The sequence below is a fragment of the Polypterus senegalus genome, chromosome 12 (assembly GCF_016835505.1).
Source record: "Polypterus senegalus isolate Bchr_013 chromosome 12, ASM1683550v1, whole genome shotgun sequence".
Classification (NCBI taxonomy): Eukaryota; Metazoa; Chordata; class Cladistia; order Polypteriformes; family Polypteridae; genus Polypterus; species Polypterus senegalus.
In genome coordinates, this window is record NC_053165.1 from 34,156,795 (window position 1) to 34,174,978 (window position 18,184).

General features: G+C 38.3%; 1 protein-coding gene across 1 annotated transcript in view; it reads right to left on the bottom strand.

Moving 5' to 3' along the window:
- Positions 1-18,184, bottom strand: part of LOC120540225 (serine/threonine-protein phosphatase 4 regulatory subunit 2-like) — a 138,518-nt gene that overhangs the window by 66,968 nt on the left and 53,366 nt on the right. The window contains exon 3 of the mRNA XM_039770789.1: positions 689-859. Coding sequence (XP_039626723.1) covers positions 689-859 — 171 coding nt within the window. The remainder of the gene's footprint in view (positions 1-688; positions 860-18,184) is intronic.

The following is an 18,184-nucleotide window of genomic DNA, read 5'->3' on the forward strand; positions in this document are numbered from 1 at the left end:
ATAGGATACACGCAAAGATAATTACCGGAGTTTGGAGGCTTCAATGCACCGCCATGGGTATTTAGCAGGTGTGATCAACATGGCCTTAAATACAGAAAAAGGCAATCTAATTGGCCTACAGGACCTCCATTACAACCGTAAAAGATTTACAGGTGAGCACAGGCATGAGGCCACCATCACAACCATGAAAGACGTAGAGGTGAGCACAGGCATCAGTTTATTTTTCTACTGAAACACATACAGACAGTGATGGCACCAATCCAGTGAATCAAATAAAACAAAACATCTGCAAAAACAATATGTCCATGTAAAGAAAAATGTTCAACTATCAGGCAATAGATTACAAACAAAAAAAGTGTAATCCAGTAAAGAAAATGGAGATTCAAATTAATTGTCCCAGAAGCAAAATACTCAGCCAAGACATATTCCATTAAACCAAATCGAAATTCGAGACATAAAAGTAGTTATCTGGATCCATGAACAAAACAAATTATTAAAAAAATAATAGTAATGTAAGGTTTATCACAAATTTCAATGAAAAGTGTTATTCACAGAAAGGAGAGGCAGCAGGTATGTGCCGGCATTCCCTCACTAATTTGAAAATTGATTGGGTTAAAAGCATAAATTTAGTAAGAAAAACCATGACCATAAAAAGTCTTCACATTTCACTATCAATATTTATACATACCCATTGTAGCCATTAACAATTTTCAGAATTCTCTCTTTCATGTCCTCATAAGGAATGTACTCAACATTGGGATTAGCAGGGCCTCTTTGCTCAGGCGCTGAAGCTCTGAAGTCATCCATCACTTTCTCCAGCTTAAAAAGGAAATAACTCTTAAACTGTGACCACTGAATCCTAAAATAAAAACAAAAAAAACTTAACTAAGCATTGCATATTGTAATATTAAAAGCATGACAAACTCTTCCATCATAACAAACCATATATATCATTAATTTCCCTTGCACAAAAAAAAACTGAAAAATTAAAAAGAATCCATAGAGTTCAACCATAAGCTACAAAAAGATTTTAGTTAAAGATTAATTTGATTTTCGGGGTAGTGCTGGGCGATATACCGGTTAATACTGAAAACTGTTTTTTTATTTTAGTTATATGGATTTTTCCTATACTGCAACACCAGTTTAAATTGCCTAAACAACATTCGAAACATGGTGCAACAGGAAACTGTTCAAGTGGGGACCTTTTTCACTGCTACACCGCTAAATAGGTAGTGGTAGTGCAGGTGTATTGTGCGGTGAAAATGGACAGAACATTCCGAAACTGAAGCTGTAGCTGACGATAAAGTTGAACATGATGACACAGAAGAACTTTTGCCGAAAAAAAGGAGTCACGTTCGTTGCCTGGAGATACTTTGGTTTTAAAAGGTCGGATGTGGACCATTATGTTCAAATGTGTAAATACTGTTTCTATACTACTGGATAATACTGCAAGCCAAGTTGTACTTGTTTTATTTGTTTTCAATACAGTGTAATGTACCTGGGTACTGTGTAATAGTGTGATGACATGTTGACTTTAATCTCAATGCTTATGACGAGAATAAAGTCTGTTGACTTTATTCTTAACATTTCTATTTTATTCTCGCCGTTTATGTCAAGATTAAAGCCGGCAGGTTGACTCCTTTCTCGTAATTTGTCATTGAAGTAGAACATTGTAAACTAACCTTCATCGTAAAATGAGGAATTAATTACTAGATTTTCTCAAAACCTGCCATAAGTTATATAGCACATTAAATGCTTTGTGTTAAGTGTTCCCCGAGCCATGTTAAATTGGTGCGTGCTTCTTAAACTGACTTCCTCTTGTACTGAGGAGGCACAGGCAGCGAACACCACACAGAATACATTCACTTCATGATATTCCTGGTCTCAGAACATTTAGAATGTTAAGATAAATATTTGATGTAATTTTCATGATGAAATGCATTAAAGCATGTATTAATCATGTCGGGGCACAGAGACATGGAGGTTGCACTGCTGCCTCGCAGCAAGGGTATCTCGGGTGTACCCTGCCTTGAATTTGCCTGTTTTTCTGGTGGGTTTACTCAGCGTGCTTCAGTTTCCTTTCAAAGTCATGTAGGATGTGGGGTTTTGTATTGACCTATATTGACCCTGCAAGTGTACGTGTTGGTCGTGTTCACCCTGCGATGTGCTGGGGACTTGTTCAGGATTTGTTCCTGCCTCGCACACAATGCTTGCTGGGATGGTTGCAACCCTGAATGGATGGCATAACTAAACATGTATAATGAAAACATTTTTAAACTTCTGAATACTCAGTGGGCTAAGTTTATAACTAGTTTTAATTTCACAAAGATGTTTATCGTGTGGTGATTGGTTATGTGGAGAAATAAAAAGGAAGAATAGGAACTGGGGTTTTGGTACGTCAGACAGACAGCACGCGTGCAATAAAGAAAACCCACTCAGAAGAACATCCATTGAATTCTGTGTTCGTGTCTCCGACCACCAGATCACAAACCCAACATTTACACAATACTGAAGTTAAACCTGTGCAATACCCATTCATACATTCAGATTTTTGGAGCCTCGTCACACCTGCCATAAAGTTCTCTACACTGAACGTACACCTGTGGACCCCTTACTGCAAGGGAGCAGCACTACCACCACACTACCACCATGCATGTTTAATACATGCTTTAATGCATTTCATCATGAAAATGATATCAAGTATTTAGCTTAGCATTCTAAATTTTCAGAGAGCAGGAATATCATGAAGTTAATGGATTCTGTGCAGTGATCACTGCCGGTGCCACCTCTTAGTGTGGAGAATGTCAGTTTAAGGAAAATAGTGATTAACAACTGGGTCGGGTAACACTTATGTTGAGAAAATCTAGTAAATTAAACACTGATTTTAGGATGAAGTTTAGTTTATGACATTTTACTGTAATTATAAAATAAACTATGAGAATAAAGTGGAAATTGTCGACTTTAATATTGACATAAGCGTCAAAATTAAAGTGGAAATGTTGAGAATAAAGTCAACATGTCGACTTCATTCTCGACATATAGTTTTTTTTTTCTTCCCTGTGTCCATATTTTTTTTTTTTCTTCACTGTGGCACTAATACGATTCCATAGGGCTATACCACAAATAGCATTATAAATGCAAGTTGCAGTTTTATTATTTATTTATATAGCTTAGCTTGAAGCAAGGTCCATATTAATGCAGTTTGCCTAAATGATGGTTCAGTTGGTAAAGATGTCATCACCAAGTTGCACTTGTTTTATTTTTATTTTAATTTGGTGAATATTGTGTAATGCACCTGGGCTTGAAGTCTTAAAGTAATAGTGCAACTATCAGTAATAATACTATTATTCATTAGTTTAATTATTATGCTGTTTAAAGATGGTAAAGTTGCTTAAAAAGTCACTTTAACGTGTCAGTGGACAGAGATTGTTAACATTAACAGAAAGTGTAGTTGGTTTACAAAAAATATTCACTATTTATTCCTTTTCAAAGACATGTTCAGTGCAATACAACTTTTTACATGCACCTGTGGATATTTTACTAAGTCTAAATGCATCTTTGGATAGTTGAAAATATGTTGTCAAAATTAGTATAAGTTTTTGCAAAATTTGTTCAATAAAAAGGTTCTATATTTTGACTGCATCTGTCATGCAATGTGATTCCTTCTCTTCGTTAGTGTCACGTCCTTGAAAACTATCACTTTATGTGGCCATGCAAACCTGTATTAATACTTGTGAGCACATTAAAACATTTTTTTGTACAATGTACAATGCTCATGACAGTGGAATAGGTTATTCTTAAGCCAGTTTACTGCAGTAATTGCAGTGGAAAATGTGGTTAACATCCACTCATGCATGGGAAAAAAAATACCGTTGACTACCATGAAACCGGGATAATTTTGAAAAATACCATCCATCCATCCTCTTCCGCTTATCAGAGGTTGGGTCGTGGGGGCAGCAGCTTAAGCAGAGAGGCCCAGACTTCCCTCTCCCGGCCACTTCTTCCAGCTCTTCGGGAGAATCCCAAAGGCGTTCCCAGGCCAGCCGAGACATAGTCCCTCCAGCGTGTCCTGGGTCTTCCCGGGCCTCCTCCCGGTTGGGCGTGCCGGAACACCTCACCAGGGAGGCGTCCAGGAGGCATCCTGATCAGATGCCCGAGCCACCTCATCTGACTCCTCTCGATGCGGAGGAGCAGCGGCTCTACTCTGAGCCCCTCCCGGATGACTGAGCTTCTCACCCTATCTTTAAGGGAAAGCCCAGACACCCCTGCGGAGGAAACTCATTTCAGCCGCTTGTATTTGTGATCTCGTTCTTTGAGTCACTACCCATAGCTCATGACCATAGGTGAGGGTAGGAGCGTAGATCGACTGGTAAATTGAGAAGCTTTGCCTTACGGCTCGGCTCCTTTTCACCACGACAGACCGATGCAGAGCCGCATCACTGCGGATGCGCGCATCCGCCTGTCGATCTCACGCTCCATTCTTCCCTCACTCGTGAAGACCCGAGATACTTGAACTCCTCCACTTGGGGCAAGATCTCTATCCCAACCCTGAGAGGGCACTCCACCCTTTTCCGGCTGAGGACCATGCTCTCGGATTTGGAGGTGCTGATTCTCATCCCAGCCGCTTCACACTCAGCTGCAAACCGATCCAGAGAGCTGAAGATCACGGCCTGATGAAGCAAACAGGACAACATCATCTGCAAAAGCAGTGACCCAATCCTGAGTCCACCAAACGGACCCCTTCAACACCCTGGCTGCGCTAGAAATTCTGTCCATAAAGTTATGAACAGAATCGGTGACAAAGGGCAGCCCTGGCGGAGTCCAACTCTCACTGGAAGCGGGCTCGACTTACTGCGGCAATGCGGACCAAGCTCTGACACGGTTGTACAGGGACCGAACAGCTCTTATCAGGGGTCCGGTACCCCATACTCCGGAGCACCCCCACAGGATTCCCGAGGGACACGGTCAATGCCTTTTCCAAGTCCACAAAACACATGTAGACTGGTCGGGCAAACTCCCATGCACCCTCCAGGACTCTGCTAAGGGTGAAGAGCTGGTCCACTGTTCATGCGACCAGGATGAAAACCACACTGTTCCTCCTGAATCCGAGGTTGACTATCCGGCGGACCCTCCTCTCCAGAACCCCGAATAGACTTTTCCAGGGAGGCTGAGGTGTGATCCCTCTATAGTTGGAACACACCCTCCGGTCCCCTTTTAAAGAGGGACCACCACCCGGTCTGCCAATCCAGAGGCACTGTCCCGATGTCCATGCGATGTTGCAGAGGCGTGTCAACCAAGACAGTCCTACAACATCCAGAGCCTTAAGGAACTCAGGCGATCTCATCCACCCGGGGCCCTGCCACCAAGGAGTTTTTTGACCACCTCGGTGACTTCAGTCCCAGAGATGGGAGAGCCCACCTCAGAGTCCCCAGGCTCTGCTTCCTCGTGGAAGGCATGTTAGTGGGATTGAGGAGGTCTTGAAGTACTCCCCCACCGACCCTGCGTCAGTGAGGTCAGCAGCGCACCATCCCCACCATATCACGGTGTTGACACTGCACTGCTTCCCCTCCTGAGGCGCGGACGGTGGACCAGAATCTCCTCGAAGCCGTCCGAAAGTGGTTCTCCATGGCCTCTCAAACTCCTCCCATGCCCGAGTTTTTGCCTCAGCAACAACGAAGCCGTTCGCTTGGCCTGCGGTACCTATCAGCTGCCTCCAGAGACCCACAGGACAAAAAGTCCTATAGGACTCCTTCTTCAGCTTGCGGCATCCCTCACGCCGTGTCCACCAGCGGGTTGGGGATTGCCGCCACGACGGCACCGACCACCTTGCCACAGCTCGGTCAGCCGCCTCAACAATAGAGGCACGGAACATGGCCCATTGGACTCAATGTCCCCACCTCCCTCGGGGCGTGGTTGAAGTTCTGCGGAGGTGGGAGTTGAAGCTACTTCTGACAGGGGACTCTGCCAGCCGTTCCCAGCAGACCCTCACAACACGTTTGGGCCTACCAGGTCTGACGCATCTTCCCCACCATGAAGCCAACTCACCACCAGGTGGTGATCAGTTGACAGCTCCGCCCCTCTCTTCACCCGAGTGTCCAAGACATATGGCGCAAGTCCGGCGACCGACCACAAAGTCGATCATCGACCTGAGGCCTAGGGTGTCCTGGTGCCAAGTGCACATATGAACACCCTTATGCTTGAACATGGTGTTCGTTATGGACAATCCGTGATGAGCACAGAAGTCAATAACAAAACACGCTCGGGTTCAGATCGGGGCCATTCCTCCCAATCACGCCCTTCCAGGTCTCACTGTCATTGCCCGTGAGCATTGAAGTCTCCCAGCAAAGCAGGGAATCCCAGAAGGTATGCCCTCTAGCACCCCTCCAGAGACTCCAAAAGGGTGGATACTCCAAACTGCTGTTCGCATACGCACAAACAACAGTCAGGACCCTTCCCCACCCGAAGGCGGAGGAGGCCACCCTCTGTCCACCGGGTAAACCCCAATGCACAGGCTCCAGTGGGGGCAATAAGTATGCCCACACCTGCTCGGCTCTCTCACCGGGGCAACTCCAGAGTGGTAGAGAGTCCAGCCCCTCTCAAGGAGATTGGTTCCAGAGTCCAAGCTGTGCGTCGAGGTGAGTCCGACTATATCTAGCGGAACCTCTCGACCTCGCACTAGCTCAGGCTCCTTCCCCTTCAGAGGTGACATTCCGTCCCAAGAGCCAGTTTCTGTAGCCGAGGATCAGACCGCCAAGGTCCCGCCGCCACCACCCAACTCACACTGCACCCAACCTCCTTGGTCCCTCCCATAGGTGGTGAGCCCATGGGGAGGAGGACCCACGTTACCTCTTCGGGCTGTGCCCGGCCGAGCCCCATGGGTGCAGACCCGGCCACCAGGCGCTTCGCCATCAAGCCCCACCTCCAGGCCTGGCTCCAGAGGGGGCCCCGGTGACCCGCGTCCGGGCAAGGGGAAAGCGTTGTCCAAGGATTTTATTCTTCATCGGAGGTTTGTTGAACCGCTCTTTGTCTCATCCCTCACCTAGGACCAGTTTGCCTTGGGTGGCCCTACCAGGGGCATAAAGCCCAGGACAACATAGCTCCTAGGATCATTGGGACACGCAAACCCCTCCACCACGATAAGGTGACGGTTTAAGGAGGGGTAAAAATACTGTGATATAGAATTTTGGTCATACCATCCAGCGCTAGGTGAGAGGTCAGCTAATAATCAAAATTGGAGATGTTTTGCCTGAGAAGTGTTTCAAAATCTTGTACATTTTGACAATGTTTAATTGTAAATACCACTTTCAGAGCATCGATTAATTTATATTAATATAATTTAGAAAAATACCATGATATAGAATTTTGGTCATACCACCCACCACTCGGGGTAATCAGAACTATGAATTGTGCTATATAAAATAATGTAAATATTTTCTTGTTAACTCCGGTTTCCTCCCACAGTCCAAAGATATGCGGGTTAGGTGCATTGGCGATTCTAAGTTGTCCCTAATGTGTGCTTGGTGTGTGTGTGTGCCCTGCGGTGGGCTGGCGTCCTGCCGTGGTTGGTTTCCTGCCTTGCGACCTGTGTTGGCTGGGATTGGCTCCAGCAGACCCATCACCCCACCTTGACCCTGTAGTTAGGATAAAGCAGGTTGGATAATAGATGGATGGATTTTCTCTTTAGAACCAAACTACTCTAAAAAGTATCATATGAAATAATCATCCATTTAAATACGTGTTCTCATTGAGATTTCCTCTCAATGCACACCATTAGGATGCTTCAGTTAAACAGCTCTGATGCAGATCCAAAAAGCATGCCCTCCGCTATTGTTTCAATAAAATTCACTGTCTCGACACCTTAATTATAATAAAAAGCATCAGTGGGCTGATAGTTGCTAGTTCCCTGGTGGGGAAACGTACAGCAACAGTACAGTACATAGGAGAATGACCTCCCATTAAGCTGTTATAGTCTTAACTACTCACTGTCATAAAATTTGATCGTAAAATTTATATAATGCTTACCAGCAGCACTGTTTCTTAAAAATGTAATCAATGAAGTACGTACAAAGCATTCCTCCATTTAAAGACGGGCAAAGGATTACAACCCAGAAAAGTCATATCTAAGTTACAGAGGGTGGTATTTTAATTCAAAGGCCAAGGCACTGTATTCAAGAGGATAATGGTACTAATGGCAATCTAAAAAGTGCCAGGGATACACAAGCACCATGTCTGACAGCTAATACTGAGTGCATTAAAACTTTGATTATCCATCAGGGGTCGGGACTGAGGCCGTGACTAATACATATATAATACATACACATATACATACATATATATACATATACATACATATATATATATAAACTGCTCAAAAAAATAAAAGGAACACTTTGAAAACACATCAGATCTCAATGGGAAAAAGAAATCCTCCTGGATATCTATACTGAGTATAGACTGGGTAATGTTTAGGAGCGAAAGGATGCCACATCGTTTGATGGAAATGAAAATGATCAACCTACAGAGCCCTGAATTCAAAGAGCGCCCAAAAATCAAGTGAAAAAATTATGTGGCAGGCTAGTCCATTTTGCCAAAATTTAATTGCAGCAACTCAAAATTGTACACAGCACTTTGTATGGCCCCTGTGTTCTTGTATACATGCCCTGAACAACATGGTGCATACTTCTAATGAGATGACAGATGGTGTTGTGGGGGATCTCCTCCCAGATCTGGACCAGGGCATCACTGAGCTCCTGGACAGTCTGAGGTGCAACCTGGTGGCATTGGATGGACCAAAACATAATGTCCCAGAGGTGTTCTATTGGATTTAGGTCAGGAAAGTGTTGGCAGTCAATGGTATCAATTCCTTCATCCTCCAGGAACTGCCTGCATACTCTCCACATGAGGTCCAGGGTATGCGTGCACCAGGAGCCACTGTACCAGCATAGGGTCTGACAATGGGTCCAAGGATTTCATCCTGATACCTAATGGCAGCCAAGGTGCCTTTGTCAAGCCTGTAGCGGTCTGTGTGACCCTCCATGGATATACCTCCCCAGACAATCATTAACCCACCACCAAACTGCTCATGCTGAATGATGTTATAGGCAGCATAATGTTCTCCATGCTTCTCCAGACCCTTTCGCTTCTGTCATGTGCTCAGGGTGAACCTGCTCTCATCTGTAAAAGCACAGGGCACCAGTGGTGCATCTGCCAATTCTGGTATTCTATGGCGAATGCCAATGAGCTACATGCTGCTGGGCAGTGAGCTCAGGGCCCGATGGGGACATGGGGCCCTTGGGTCCCCCTCATGAAGTCTTTCTGGTTGTTTGGTCAGAGACATTCACACCAGTGGCCTGCTGGAGGTCATTTTGTAGGGCTCTGGCAGTGCTCATCCTGTTCCTCCTTGCCCAAAGGAGCAGATACTAGTCCTGCTGATGGGTTATGGACCTTCTATGGCCTTCTCCAGCTCTCCTAGAGTAACTGCTTGTCTCCTAGAATCTCCTCCATGCCCTTGAGACTGTGCAGGGAGACACAGCAAACCTTCTGGCAATGACATGTATTGATGTGCCATCCTGGAGTTGGACTACCTGTGCAGCCTCTTTAGGGTCCAGGTATGCCTCATGCTACCAGTAGTGACACTGACTGTAGCCAAATGCAAAACTAGTGAAGAAACAGTCAGAAAAGATGAGGAGGAAAAATGTCAGTGGCCTCACCTGTTAAACCATTCCTGTTTTGGGGGTCATCTCATTGTTGCCCCTCTAGTGCATCTGTTGTTAATTTCATTAATACCACAGCAGCTGAAACTGATTAACAAACCCCTCTGCTACTTAACTGACCAGATTAATATCCCATAGGTTTCATTGACTTTATGCTATACTCTGATTAAAAAGTGTTCCTTTAATTGTTTTGAGCAGTATGTATACATACATATACACACACACACCATATACATACATACATACATATATATATAAAAATTAACCATATTTTTTATTTTTTAACAATTATTATAATTTTGTGGTATGTTTTGTTGGGGTATGTGTGTATAAGGGGGGTGTATTATTTTATGTATTATATACATACATACATAACCCTAACCCCACACAAAAAATATATATAAAAGAAGTTTTGGGGGAAAAGGTTTGTATGTGTGTATGTTATATATATATATATAAAAAAAACACAAACACACAACCAAAAACACACATAATTTTTAATTTTTAATTTTTAAAATATAATATATACATATATAATAGTTATTAAAATATTTTTATATATATATTATATATAAATATAAAATATAATATATATATTTCATTATTATACATAAAATATCATATATATATACAAAAAATATATATACAAAATATACATATAATATAAAATATATAATATATATATAATATATAAATACATAATAATATTAATAATAATATTAATTTTATTTTATATATAATATATAAAACAAATAATAAATATATAATAATATATATAATTTTATATAAAATTTATAATATATATTTATTATATATATTTTAAATAAAAATATATAATACATATAATATTAATATTTATATAATAAAAGGCAAAAGCCCCCACCACCCTCACCACCCACCACACCTCCAACCCCCCAGGAAAAGGGTAAAATTTTGGCGCCTTTCCCCCAATTACTTACTTTGGGGCAGGTTTCTTTTAAATTCCCCACGCCTAATGGTCATAACTGAAGGTTTTTTTTTCCATTAACGAAAGGGTTGGCCGCAAGCATGGGGGCGAGTTTCGGAAATCATCACGTCCACGAATGGACCACCCAACGAGGGGAAAAACCAGGAAGACACCAAAAAGCGTTTTTAAAAAAAAATGTTTTTTAAAAGAGAAGGCGGAAACAAGGAGGAAAAATATCACATATTCATGACGCTCTCTGAAAGAAAGCAAAAACCCAAATTTTAAATTAAGTTAAAGACAGGCTCCCCTGCTTCACATCCCCAAAGGTAAGGATACAAGTTTTGAGAGGACGGGGATATAAACAAGAGTTTTGACTTTAAAACCCTTTAAAAATTTTGGGGAAGGGGGTTTTGGCGCAAATTGAGATGTGTTTGGGGGGATTGAAGTTAAGGGGGGGAGCCAGCCACATCCTCCCATTCATCCTTTGGCCTGAGCGAGTTGGGCCCAACGCCCCGCAACGGTCAGATCCACCAAAATAAGAAAAATCCACAATTTCACCCGTCTCTATAGAGCTTCCACACGAACCCCCGGCACCATTTTCGGGTTTTCATTGAAACGTTCTATTTTTTTAAATCTTCCTTTTCTTTAAAAAAAAGCTGAGAAGTTTAGCAGTTCATAAGAAAAATAAGAGACCACACTTTAAAAGGTTTTTTGAAGATGATTTGGAACATTACTTTTATCACATCCCACCATTTTACCCCCCACCCTTAGTTTGAGAAGAAGGAAAAAAGAGGTTTAAGAAAAACACCAACGCTTTATGAATAACATTCCATCAATAATTATAAAACCATCCTCCTTCCTTTTAAATTTTTTTCCAATTATTAAAAAACGTGTGAGCAAAGGGGTGACTTTTTTGGAGGAAATTTACAGCAACAATGGTCAATCATGTTATATTATTAAAAAGTTTTTTTTTTATTACTTTTTTAAAATACTCCGCCTAGGGGGGGATTTTTTAAAATATATATATATATACAAAATATCATATAATAATTTAATGACCCCAAAAATGAGACTTTTATATCATGAAGGTCTGCAAAACGTGGTTTCCCCCCCAAAGTGGGCAAGGGTAAGCGGGCCTTGGGCGCTTGACTGGGGTTTTTTGCCTTGAAAATGAGACTTTAAATTTTTTTATCCCCCTGGGGCCTTGGGGCCCCGGGCCCCTTTTTTACACCACGGCAAAAAAAATTTTAAGGCACACACTTTTAAGATAAGGGGGGTTCCAAATTTTATTATAAGAAACCCCAACAGTAGAGGAACAGGCAAACCCCCCATTAATGGCGAACGCCTTTACCAGCCAAAAAGACCCACCCGACGTCCAAAAAGGGGATCATAAGGGAAACATCTCTTCTATATAAAAGAAAAGGAACTTTCCTTTTTTTAAACTTTTTCCTTATCCCAAACCAAAACCTTTTTGCAACACCGGGGAACAAAACTAATTTTTTTTAAATGCCGGTAAGGCACATTACCAGAGGCAAAATTTGAACGTCACATAGAAAATTACTTACCACAGCCGTGGGAGGGCCTTTCAAAAGGGATTACATGAGATGATCCAAAACATTTTAGCTGCGTTAGTTACTTACCTGTTGTGTTACACGTTTTTTAAATGAAATTTTCCCCAAACACCCGTAGTGCTCAATTTCCTGTACTTTTAAAAAGTTTAAAGTTTTACTGTTTAAAACTTATAGACTATATTTTTTTTCTCCCTTGCACTAAATACCAAAATTAAAAATAAAAGTATACACACAAATATAATTTTTAAAATTTTTTTGGGGGTTTTTTATATATTTTTAAAAAAAAATTTTTTAAATTTTATATATATATATATATATTATTTATATATATTTTGTATTTGTAAAATATATAAATTTTTTTTATTATTTTTATATAAAAAAATAAAAATATATTAAATATATATAAAAAATTTGTGTGTGTGAGATGTAGTTGTTATAATATGTGATAGAGATATTATTTATATATTATTTTATTTATTTGTTTTTGATATATATGAAGAGAATAAGTTGAGGTAAAAGAGGTAGATGTGGGGGATTTTTGTGCGTGTGAAAAAAATTTAAGCTCCAACTTAAAAACAGAAAAAGGAGTTTTTAAAGCGGTATATTTTCTGTGCGTTGATTTTAAAAAACTTTGTAAAGTTGTCCAAACATAAAAACTTATTTTTGAAAATTTATGTTTAAAATTTTTAAAATGTTTTTTTCATAATTTTTTAACACACTACCCCCCGTCCCGGGGTATTATATATATATAAAACTCTATATCTTATTTTTCTATATCTATATCTATCTATCCAAACCATATCTATATTTTCCCTACCCTAATATCTATTTTATCTATTTTCCCCTTATATATCTATATCTATCTAACCTTATTCTTATACTTTTATTCATTTTCCCCAACATTATAATTAAAAATTACACCATTAAAATACCACATTAACACCCATAACCATTATTTTAATTTTCTTTTTTGGGCTTTTTTAAAACTATCTCCATCCTGCTTTTTTCATTTTATTTAATTTTAATTTTTAATAATAATATTAATATAAATAATATAATATATATATATACATACACAACTTATAATAATATTTTAAACGAAAATAAAAGAAGGGAGAAGTAGTGTTAAAGGGGAAAAAAAAAAGAAACTTTTTAAAAAAATAACGAAGATGATTGTTAATGAATTTTTTTGCCCTTGATATGAGTGTTGGTTTCATATCTTTTAATATCTATATTCATCTATCTATTATATATATATAAAAAGGAAAAAATCCCCGGTAATTTTAAGCTAAAAAAAAAAGGCATTTTAATAATAACGAAATGATTGAATTGAAATTGTTTTGTAATTGTCATGAGTGTTGCTGGTATATATATATATATATATATATATATATATATATATAATATATATATATATATATATATATATATAAAAAAAAAAACAAAAAAAACACACACCAAAACACACAAAAAATATATATACATATAAAAATATATAACACATCTATATACATATATAACAGTTATATATAAAAACATATACATATATATAAAACACATACTGTATATATACACACACAATATATATAAAATACTGTATATAAAAATATATACATATCTACATATATACTGTATATACACAATATATATAAAATCTATATATATATTTCCACATATATATATATTTAGGGGGGGACGGGTTTAAAAAATTAATCCAAAATTAGGGTTGTGAAGAATTAATTTTTGATTAATCGATTTTTGCACACGAAAATTTTGGGCCCCAAATTGAAATTTTTTTTTTTTTTTTTTTTTTTTTATTATTTAAAACGGTTTTAGGGGCCTTAGAATCAAAAAAAGACAGGACATGAAAAAAATAAGTTTTTTAAATTTTTAAAAAAAAATTTTTAAAACCCTGCATTTAACCAAAAAGAAAAAAAAATATCATCCCTGGTTAAAATTGGGCAGATTTAAAAAATAAAGTGGTAGTTTGGACTTTAAGTACATTTTCAGAATAGTATTGTTTTTAAAAATCCCCACCTTTCACCATAAAGGGTTTTTTTTTTAAAAAAAAACAGAAACATAAAAGGTAATTTGACCAGCTTATTTTTTAAACCTGAGTAACATTAAAAAAAAATTTTTTTGGGCCATTAGGCTAAAACAGTGTGATCATTGAACATTTTGTAATTAGAGGGTTTTTGGGGAATTTTCTTAACGGTCACCAAAAGGTCCAATGACCCCCAGTAAGACCCAAAAGTCCGCTTGTAAGGGCATCAAATTTTATTTTGCTTTTCAGTGGGCCAAAAAACCCAAAAGTTTTACGGTTTAAATTTTTTAAAGGGATCAGTCGAGGAACGGGGGCTTTTTTCCCAAATTTAACATTTTTGTAGCTGTGATGTAAAATGTAATAAAAACCCCAGGAAATCGCATTGACAAAAGTTCCCCCCTTTTTTGGGAATTGAAAGGGGATTAAATGCTTTTTTTTAACGCGGAGGAGAATTAAGCTTCTCAACTGTGCTTGTGTTTAAAAAAGGGGAAAATTTTTAAAAAAATAAGGGAAAGGGATTCCCCTAAACCAAATTTTTTTTCCCAACGCCCCAAAACCAAGGAGATGCGGGAAAAATAAATCGAAACGTATTTTCCCTCTCGAATCGAACTCGAAGGGGAAGAGGGAAGATTTCAAAAATTTTTTCGGGTGGTTTCATTCTTGCTAAAGATGTATTAGAATCTTTATATATAAAATTTATATATATCCCCGGGTATGGGAGTGGAGAAGTAGAAGTTATAAAAAAAAAAGGGAAATTTTAAAAAAATAAGGAAACATGATTGTCAAATAAAGAAAATTGTTTTGTGAGTGTTATTGAATGTTGCTGTCATCAAGGATTTGATTATCATTATTTCTTTAAAGGGCTCGGATTTGTGGGGATGTTTTCTTAACCCCCCGGGGTTTGTCAATCCCCGGAAAGATAAGAGGTTTCATTATGGATTATTTCCCCCTTCCCGCATCAATAAACAGCCCGGCCCCCTTTTTATCTGTGAGGGAAAAACCCGAGCACGGGGTTTTTTTTTTTTTACCGCCCTTTTTAAAGGGGACATTCTTTTTTTTCCCAAACCGCGGTGCTTTTTTTTATAGCTGAAATTTTGGGAATATGATTGTATGTATAAGACCCCCATTTTTTTTTTTGCTGCCTTCTCAATTGTGTAATTGGTTTTTGTTCAGCCCCTTTTTGGGAACTGTTGTTTTTGCCCGTGCACCGCGCGGTTAAATGGGTAGTTTCTTCCACCAAGGGTTTCCCCGGGTGTACTGGTGCCATCCAATGTCAGCTAAGCCCCGGCACTTAAAAGTTTCTCTCGAGTTTCAAATTTTCCAAAGCACCCCCTGACCATCCATTTTCCTCTGATAAGAAAGGGTCCTTCCCCGTGAATATTTACCGCAGGTTTTTTTGGTTGAGCTGATGGACGGCCTTATATGGGCAGGCCCCAAATTACAAACCCCAGTGGCAGCCTGTCAAAGGAACTTAATTTAAAAAAAACTTTACGGGTTTACGCCTTTTCTTTTTTCCCCAGTAGCTGTACTTATGAATATGCTTTTTATGACCCCTTTTTATAATGTTTTTTTTGCCTTTCAATTTTGAAATTTTTAAGGGAGTTTTTTTTTCTCACTTTCCCAGGAGGGCGTGATGATTGCCACCTAAACTCCGCCCCCCCCGCCATCTCCAACCAAGACTCCATTCCCTTATATGGGTTTGTTTCCAAGGGGCCTTACGCCGTAGAATTTCAAAAGAAACCCGCCCAAATTTTGTGGGGAAGCTGAAGGAATGCCCGCCAAAAATTTTAGCCTTCTACCCACACGGAAGTTGGGGAATTAGTGATGAGTCAGGGGTGAGGGTTTTTTTTATTAGTTAAAACATATATATACATATATATACAAAATATACATATACATATATATAATATATATACAAATATATACATATACATAATATAATAAAATATATATACATATATAAAACAAAATATATAATATAAAATATATAATATACATATACATAATAATTTCATAACATATCTTAATAATAACAAAATAAATTTCTAAAAGAATACCAAGGCCCTTTGCAGCGGAGGGTAGGGGTTAAAGAAGGTACAAAAAAAAAAGGAAAAAAATTTTAAAAAAAACAAAAATGATTGTTAATGAATTGTTTTGTCATTGATATGGGGTTTTTTTTTATATCTCTCCCCTCTCTCCCTATATATAATATAATTTATAAAAATTTTTAAAAATTAATAAAAAAAAAAATTATAAATAATAATATATATATATATATTATACATATATTATATTACATAAAAATTAATTTTCATAAAAATATAAAAAAAAAATACTATACAAAATACATACATATATAATAATACATATAAAATAAAACATAATAATAATAATTATTACAACATAATAATATTATTAATATTATATATATAATATATATATATATATATATATATATATATAAAACAACATATACTTGTGTGTATAGCTTTTTATTTGTGTGTGAGCCGGTCATTTAGTGCGGAGAAATAAAAAAATAGTCTATAAGCTTTAAAAAGTAAAAAATTAACGCTTTTAAAAATACAGGTACATTGAGCCACTGGAGGGTTATGGGGAAACTACATTTTAAAGACGGTGTAAACAAAAGGGAAGTAACTAACAGCAGCTAAAATGTATATGGATCATCTCCCGGGAGGGTCCTTTTGAAACGCCACACGACGGTTTTGGTATAGAAATTACATTTTTTGTGAACGCCTTTTTAAATTTTTGCCCGGGAAAAGTGCCTTACCGCATTTAAAGAAAAAATTTGTTTTGTGTCCTCTGCAGTGTTGGGGGGGAAAACTTTTTGGGTTTAATAAAGGAAAAAATTGAAAGAAAGGAAAAGGGTATTTTTTTTTATATAGTATAAAAGATGTTTCGACGAGGGTCGGGTTTTGGGGAAACCGTGGGGCTTTGTAGACTGGTGGGGACGCCCCCGCCATTAATTGGGTGGGGAAAAGCAAAAAAAAAGTGTGAAAATTTCCTTAATATTTTTATTTGGGGGTGAAAAAGGGGCCCGTGGGTTTTCACCCCTTTTCTGGGCTATAGCGCAGGGGAGGTAAAAAAATTTAAAAATGCTCACTTTGACTTGGCAGGCAGTCACGCCTCAAAGGCCGGGGAAACTATGACCCCTGGGGGTGGCTGCCCCGACTTTTTTGGGGAGGAGACCCGTTTTTAGATTGTTTATGATATCAAAAATCTTAGCGATCTTCGGAGGTCATTCATATAAATATATATATATAAAATACCCGCTACCGTGGGGAAAAAGAAAATGGTTAAAAATAAAGGAAAAAAAAAAAGGAAACATTTTTTAAAAATAACGCACATCATTGACATTGCTGAGGTTGGGTTCATATATGCCTGCCTCCAAAAAAGTCACCCGCTTTTCTCTTACTTTTTACCGCTCATTTAATCATGGCTAGTGGGGGGAAAAATTTTAAAAAAGAAGAAGGAGGATGGCTTTTTCCAAAAAAATTATTCAATGGCAATCGATTATTTATAAAGCTTGGGAAAATTTAACTGTTTATCTGTGTTAACCTCATATTTTTTCATACTTTCCCCCAAACCTAAAGGGGGGGGGGTAAAATGAAAATTGGGGTGCGCTTACCCCAAAGTAATCTGCTTGTAATGCAAAGTGTGATTAAATCATTATTTTTTAATCAAAGGACATATGCATCGCTTTTTGGGGCTTTTGGTTTAAAAAAAGGAAAGTTTTTAAAAATAATGAAAAAAATTGTCAATTTTGACCTTTGTAAGTAGTGCCCCGGGGGATTTTGGAAACTCTAGAGACAGCGGGGTATTAACTTGTATTTTTCTGTGAGTATTTTGAAATCTGACAAAAATTGTTTGAAGACGGGAATAGTCGGGGCTC